General features: G+C 43.3%; 1 protein-coding gene across 1 annotated transcript; it reads left to right on the top strand.

Annotated features, from left to right (window-relative positions):
* Positions 1–214: 214 nt before the first annotated feature.
* On the top strand, positions 215–7232 carry LOC149835681 (uncharacterized). The gene is made up of 7 exons (XM_090010624.1): positions 215–501; positions 601–670; positions 745–850; positions 1526–1592; positions 1811–1886; positions 6312–6610; positions 6690–7232. Exons 1-7 carry the CDS (start codon positions 286–288, stop codon positions 6777–6779), a joined length of 924 nt encoding a protein of 307 aa, XP_089866750.1. The 5' UTR covers positions 215–285; the 3' UTR covers positions 6780–7232.
* The last annotated feature ends 497 nt before the right edge of the window (positions 7233–7729 follow it).

Genomic DNA, 7729 nt, shown 5'->3' with positions numbered 1-7729 from the left:
AGTGGGCATGTCTTGGACACTACTGATCATCGTTATTGCATAAAATCAGCCACCTTTTTTTGAGCTATTGGAGGATTAGGGTCTCTCTGTCACGTTTAGAGTGAATTAATCCTATTGAGGTTAGGGTTTGCATTAATGTTGAATGATATGCTCATTTTATATATATATCTTGAAGATCTTGTTTGATGACGCCGAAGAACTTGTTTACTTGTGACGGGTTAGGGGGGGAGAAAAGAAAAGAAAAGAGCAGCCCCAGCCAGCCATCCCTCTCAACTACTCCCCCGGATGACGGGAACGATGGAGTTTGGGACGAACTCCTTGGAGGGGGAAATGGAGGTGGAGGCATTCTGCCGTCTCTTCCCCCTCCCCTTCTACGAGAAGTACCTCTCCGAGTCCCTCAGGCCCGACTCCAGATCTCTCGATGAGTGCAGGAACACCCTCCTCGTTCTTGGCACCGTCTCCACTGCTGACGGCTCCGCCAACGCCAAGATTGGCCACACTGTAAAGAAAACGCTCCCCTGCCAACTTCACAATTCACCACCGCCACCATCCTCTCTTACCCTCTTTCCTTTTTCTGAAGGTTTGCCCTTTTTCTTGCAGACGATGATGGCCTCTATCAAGCTGGAAGTCATGATCCCATCCGCGGAGTCGCCGAACGAAGGAGCCATCTGTCGGTAGCGTTCATGTTCTCTTGGTGGTGAGCTTAGCTGGGGTGATTCTTATATGGGTATTATGTCTTTGCAGCTATCGAGTTCCATATGCCTCCTGTTTGCTCTCCCATTGTCAGGCCTGGACGTCCCGCAGAAGTGGCCCCTGTGATTTCCAAGCAGTTATCAGATGTCATCTTGAGGTAACCAAGTGCTTTTTAAAAGTCCTTTTCTTTTGCATATAAGATATTCTGATTCTGGGTAAAAGCAACTAAGAATGTTCTGCATGTGAAATACTCTGTGATTTTGGCAAGTGTTTGGTTGAGCTTGTTAGCTTTTCTGTTCTTGCGTCTATTTCAACATAAGAATGTGTATGCATTTGTGATTTAGGCTCTGTTTGGAAGCCTTGAATATGTGGTTTGCCGCAGTTTCACCGGAGTTTTCATGTTCTCTGCTGTTTGGGAGCTGCTGCGTTGCCAAAAGGTCTGAATTGGGAATGGAGTTGGCATCCCCAACACCACATTTCAACACCATTCACAAGATGATGTTTTTGGCAACTCCATCCTCAACACCACATTTTGGCAAAAACAGTATTTTGGTAACACATAAAAACGGTGTTTCCATCTCAATTCAAGGCTCCCAAACAGAGCCCATTTAATTTTCTCTTTGTCCCTGTATGACTCCAGCATCAGTTTCTCCAGACTCCAATATTCTTTCAGTGATCTTTATTTCATGGTATTGATATATGTTTCTTTATGCGGTCTTTTGGGGTAGTTTGTTGTTTGGTGCATCTTCTGGTTAGCTTATATTATGAGATTAAAAGTGAGACTTCCATATGCATATAAAAATTCTAACAGATTAAACATTGGTTGGTACAGTTCTGGCATGATAAATTTAAGTGAACTTTCAATAATTGGTGGAAAAGCAGCATGGATGGCATATCTGGTAATGTTCTGGGTTAACTTTTGTTATTAATGTGCTTGAATTTTCTCATGGAACATATTTCATGCAAACTCATACTTGAGATTTGAGAAGAACTTTTGCTTAATTATTCATCTTCTGACTTGACTCTGATGTTGTATCATGTGTATGTACTGTTGCGGAACGTTTTTCTTGCTATGATCTAGGCAGTGACTGACAATAACTGTGTGCATTTTTCGTAGGATATTTACTGTTTAGATGCGGATGGCTCCCTCTTTGATGCCGCATTACTTTCAGCAGTTGGTGCCTTTGCTAATTGTAAGTCATACCCTCCTCTGTTCGTGGGTTGAAGCTGGCTATACTGATGGGGCTTGCAAACATGCTTTAATTTTGCTCACTTAGCAGGTTACAGAAAATACAAGGTCTCTATGAGGTTGCTTTATCTTAAAAATGGAACAAACCTTGTGTGGTCAACCACATCTGCTGAATTTTACTGTATGTAATAAAAAGATATAAGCTACTTTTGACTTTTAAGTTGCTTGCATGCTTGAATTGCTCTAAGTTTTTGTACTTGCGAATATTTTCACCTAGTAAAAAATCATTCTTTCACAGTTTGTGCATAGCTTTAAAGTGAATACTGTTCTTGGTTGCCATTGGTAACATCTTACTAATAGCTATTTGCCATTATTGAGATTTTATTTTTATTGATCCAGTCAAGCGTTAACAACCTATTAGAGGCTTATTATTATCACTAGGGGTGGCAATCGGGTCAGCATACCTCGACACGAACCTGACCCGTTTATTAAACGGGTCGGCTGTGGCAAACACGAACCCGACCCATTTATTAAACGGGTAACCCAACACAACACAGTTAACTCGTTTAATAGACGGCTCAGGTAAACGGGTTGGCGGGTTAGCGGGCGGGTTGGGTTCGGGTAAATGGGTTGGCGGGTCGGGGTCGGGTAAACGGGTTGACCCGCCCGCCTAACCCGTTTACTAAACGGGTCAGCCGGGTTGGCGGGTTGGCATACCCCTAACACGAACCCGACCCATTTAATAAACGAGTTAGGCGGGTCAACCCGTTTACGACACGAACCCGTTTAAGCCAAACCCGAACCCGGTTAAGAAGCGGGTTGGCGGGTCGGGTCAGATTTTGCCACCCCTAATTATCACATATTCATTTTATAGTTTTCTTAGCTATTTTAATTCTTTTTTATGAATCCCATTTTTTATTTTATTTTCCATTATTTTCTTGTTATTAGATATTAAAAGAATTCAAGTTCTTGAATGTTTACATTTAGGTCACTTTTGAGTCGGTCACTACCTTCCATGAAAAGGCAGTTATTATGGTGTCTATCCTTGACTTCTTGCTTTGTTATATGCTTTTACGTACATTGATTTTAATCTTCTTTCAATCTAGTAGAATAACAATTATAACAGTTGTATTTATCAGCACAACCAACAAATATGCAAGGTTCTGTTACGGACTCTCCCAAATCTGACCCCAAAAAGCCGTTCTGGATCCATATCTGCCCAAGAGAGCCAGTCTTACAGGGATTGAGACACCATTTCCTATTTGGATTCCTATTTTTGTTCTTTTAGAACCTTTTGGTAGACTCAATAAATTAGTGTTATTATTATTGATTAATTATGAATGAAATTAGTAGATGATTTTTTTTTGTTCTCCCTGTTCTTTAACCCTAGTCCTAGAGGAAACACCTTTTCTCTCTCTCTCTTTTCTCTTCCACGTCTTCCTCAACAGCAACCCACCCTGAGGGACCAATATTCTCTCTCTGCCCTGCTGTTGACCCTATATGACACAAAGCCTAGCCAAATCGAGAACAATTTCTCTCTTTCTCGGCTTTTCCTTGTGCAAGAGCCTTCCTAAGGCAGGATTTGTAGAAACCATCCCTCCCAGGGTCGAGTTTTTAACATTGGTATTAGAGCGAGCGATGCTTTTTTGCAGGATCAAGAATGATGGATTAACGTCCTTGGAGGCAGATCAAGATATTTTTTTGCAACAGCAAAGGCCCACGTCCTTCTTGAATCCCTTCAGGTTCCTATTATCACATTGATCAAAACGTTAGAGATTCTAAAATTCGCTCAAGCGATGGTGAAGTTTAACGAGTCCATCTACAATCTTTAAAGAAGCATGGATCGTCTCAAGAACACAGTAGTTGAAGGGTTCAATATAATACAACGAGTGCTTGCGAGCCTCTCCTGTTCGTGCGAGCCACCCTGATCGCCCTTCCTCGTTTCCTCCTCCATGTTCTTCCTCTCGATTAATCCCAAAGGGAGTCAACTAGACCATGAGTGCTTGCGAGCCTCTCTCATTTGTACGAGCCACCCTGACCGCCTCCCTCATTTTCTCCTCCATGTTCTTCCTCTCAGTTAATCCCGAAGGGAGCTGACTAGACCCCCAACATCGTCGTTGGCAAGACCGTCGTCGTTAGTAGCAACGTCTCCATCCACCACCACGTCACCCTTGGCGACACCGGCATGGCCGTTGGTGACCGCCACCTCAAGATCAACGTCGACTCCGTTGTGCTCATCGACATCCCCCCTTAGGCCACCGCCATGAACAACAACAACAACAGTAGGAAAACACAGACCACCATTGTCGTTGGCCCTCATCACCAGCCCTCTCTCCCTCTCGTTTCTCCCTCTTATCTCTTGCTACCGTCAGCGACAGAGATGGACAATCCCTTTTGCTCGACTGCCTGCCTTCACCGCCCTTTCCCTCTCGGCCCCCTGCTGTTGCCACCTACTGATCAATGTCTCTTCTTTACCTGTTGGACGAAGCCTGCCTCATCCCTCCTTCCTCTTCTTTTCTTCAGTTTCCCACATAACCAAGCATGATCGTCAGGAGTTTGGCCGCCGATTGAACCTTGTCAGGCGACCACTTGTCGGACAAGGTAGGCCGTCGTGAGCCACCCTCGCTCTCGGGATTCTTCTCGCCATTACCGGTCGGAGGGTTCACCCATCCAAAATGAGGGCTGACAGTGGGGGATGCTCATCCCACCATCCCTCTTATATCGGCAGGGCAAAACCCAGCCAATTGGGTGGCCGCCACAGGGAAAATTCGCTCGACGATTGTCTGCCTACTGGATCTTGCCGGCCGCCACCCCTCTTACCGACCAGTGGGGCGACTGGTGTTTGGGAGAAGCAGGCGGTGGGAAGTAACCCCACTGTCTTCCTTATGAGGGTGGGAGACCACCCGATGAGTGGGTGCCACCTCAAGATCAACGTCGACTCCGTTGTGCTCATCGACATCCCCCCTTAGGCCACCGCCATGAACAACAACAACAACAGTAGGAAAACACAGACCACCATTGTCGTTGGCCCTCATCACCAACCCTCTCTCCCTCTCGTTTCTCCCTCTTATCTCTTGCTACCGTCAGCGACAGAGATGGACAATCCCTTTTGCTCGACTGCCTGCCTTCACCGCCCTTTCCCTCTCAGCCCCCTGCTGTTGCCACCTACTGATCAATGTCTCTTCTTTACCTGTTGGACGAAGCCTGCCTCACCCCTCCTTCCTCTTCTTTTCTTCAGTTTCCCACATAACCAAGCATGATCGTCAGGAGTTTGGCCGCCGATTGAACCTTGTCAGGCGACCACTTGTCGGGCAAGGTAGGCCGTCGTGAGCCACCCTCGCTCTCGGGATTCTTCTCGCCATTACTGGTCGGAGGGTTCATCCATCCAAAATGAGGGCTGACAGTGGGGGATGCTCATCCCACCATCCCTCTTATATCGGCAGGGCAAAACCCAACCAGTTGGGTGGCCGCCACAGGGAAAATTCGCTCGACGATTGTCTGCCTACTGGATCTTGCCGGCCGCCACCCCTCTTACCGACCAGTGGGGCGACTGGTGTTTGGGAGAAGCAGGCGGTGGGAAGTAACCCCACTGTCTTCCTTATGAGGGTGGGAGACCACCCGATGAGTGGGTGGCTCGACGTGTTGCTTCTTTCACACATTTGCCTCCTCACCGGCTTCGTGAATATTTTATTCTTCACACATTAAGACATTTTTAGAATGCTTGCTTTTGGCTTCACGCTTCACGTGTTGCTTCTCTCGCACATTTCTTACTCTGGTAACTGTGGTGTTTTGAGTATCATAAAGATGTATATTTCACTACCACACATATCTATGAGAATTACGAGATAGATTAGAAAAGGTTTTCAGGGAAAAAGAAGAAAAACTTTCTGTGAATATCTTATCAGTTATTAATTAAATCTTTTAGGTTAGGTTTAACAAACACAAAAATCATGATTTTTTTATAGAAATTGGAAAAATATGTAAGATTTATAAACTTAAAGCTTTCAAGTAGATTGAAGTTTGAAAGTTGAAACTAATTGGTTTTATCCCACCATTCTGATGTTTCCTCTCTTTTTCACTTTTCTCTCTAATGGATTATAAAAGAAACACCATAGCTTGAAGATTTGTATATATCATTTCTTGCCAATTACAAGAACTTTAGCCTATCTAAAAAAATTACAAGAACTTTAGAAAACAATTTCATGATTTTATAAGTTGGATGTTGTTAAACTTTGCCTGTATTTGAGTATTCTCCTTAACGTTTCTTTCTGTGTACTACTCACATCGATTTTCTGTTAATTATGTTGCTCTGACAAACATGTACTAGCTGATGGTTCCTTTCCCCACTTTTTTTCCACAAATATTTTTATATTATTAGTTGTGTTGGTAATTGTAGAATGTATCATATTATTGCCATTTGTCATTGCAGTGAAAATTCCTCCTGTTTCTCTCAATGAGGAAGGGCGAATAACAGTTGCTTCCATGGAGCTTTTAGAAGATAATGTAGCAAAAGTTGTAGGTAGTAAAGAGAAAAGGAAGTTGCAAATGGGGGAGATTCCATTCTCACTGACATGCATACTGCACAAGAAGTATATCCTGGCAGACCCAAATGCAGAAGAGGAATCCATCATGAACTCACTTGTGACTGTGGTATTGGATACATCTGGCCACCTCGTGTTTTTATATAAGCCAGGGGGTCTAGTTCTTGCTTACGCCCTAGCATTCCAGGTTTTATTTCTGTCACTGCTCTACTTTATTATTGGGTTCATTTCTTGTTAGTTAGCAACAACTTTTCCATGGATTGCAGCGCTGTATTCATCTTGCGAAATCTAGGGTGATGGTATTGAAAGAGATTTTGAGAGATGCACTTTCAGAGATGGATGTTGATGAGGGTTGATTTCTCAAGCAGCCGGCAGTGTGGGTAGTCTTGCTAGGTGTGACAGATTTGTCTGCAATCTGGATGTTCGATTGCTTAACCAGGTAACCTTATAAATGTATGGTTGCTGATAGTTCATAGGTGTATCATCTCCAAGGCTTCAACCTGAAAGAGAACAGGAGTATAAGCACCTAGGTTGAGGTGGTATAATCAAGTCATGGTGGGCTATACAAGTCAAATTGCAAAATTTTAGCAGCCTACTATTTGGTGATGTAACCAACCCCCCAAAAAAGATTGTTGGTACCAGAAAATTTTGAATTCCATGCTAGTCAGGTTTTATTTAACCATTATCCCACATTCCGGTCAAGCTTAACTTGATTATTTGGAGGGAGATGTTTGTAGCTTGCATACTGTGGCGTGTTAATTTATAGAAAAGATAACCATAATTAGATTGTCCTCTGGGTTTCAAAGTTTCCCTGACTTTTGGTCTTATTTCTCAGTTTAGTGTTTGTGAGATACTGCTCTTCTAAGTCCTAAGTGTAGTCCATAACCCATAGATATCATTCACTTGTGATGTTTGTTGATTTATTCATTTGGTTATCATGCCTCAGTGTAACAAAACAAGAAAAAGAACAACAGAGTGCCTCTTATGGGCTTACAAGAACACAAAAACCACTTATGGGTCAACACACAAGTACATGCACATAGGCCACTTAGGGGCCAAGAACAGAATAAAAAATATAGAATTTTGTATACTCAAAATGCTTGAGAAAGCATTAGTTTACAAGAGGGGAAGCACCCCTATATATACACAAAGGCACACACTCCCCAACGGCTAGAAATAAAGCTGTTGGGGAGGTCCTAACGACTCTAAGATCTTTTGCATAAATCCTTCAACCTCTAATCCTATTTACTAAATTACAAAAAAATATATAAAAGACTATTGTGCCTCTAATGAGTACACCTATTTA

Source organism: Nuphar pumila, chromosome 6 (assembly GCF_984573655.1).
Source record: "Nuphar pumila chromosome 6, dmNupPumi1.hap1.1, whole genome shotgun sequence".
In the NCBI taxonomy this organism is placed as follows: domain Eukaryota; kingdom Viridiplantae; phylum Streptophyta; class Magnoliopsida; order Nymphaeales; family Nymphaeaceae; genus Nuphar; species Nuphar pumila.
Note: the sequence above shows the minus strand (reverse complement) of the source record. Positions and strands in the feature narration are given on the sequence as shown.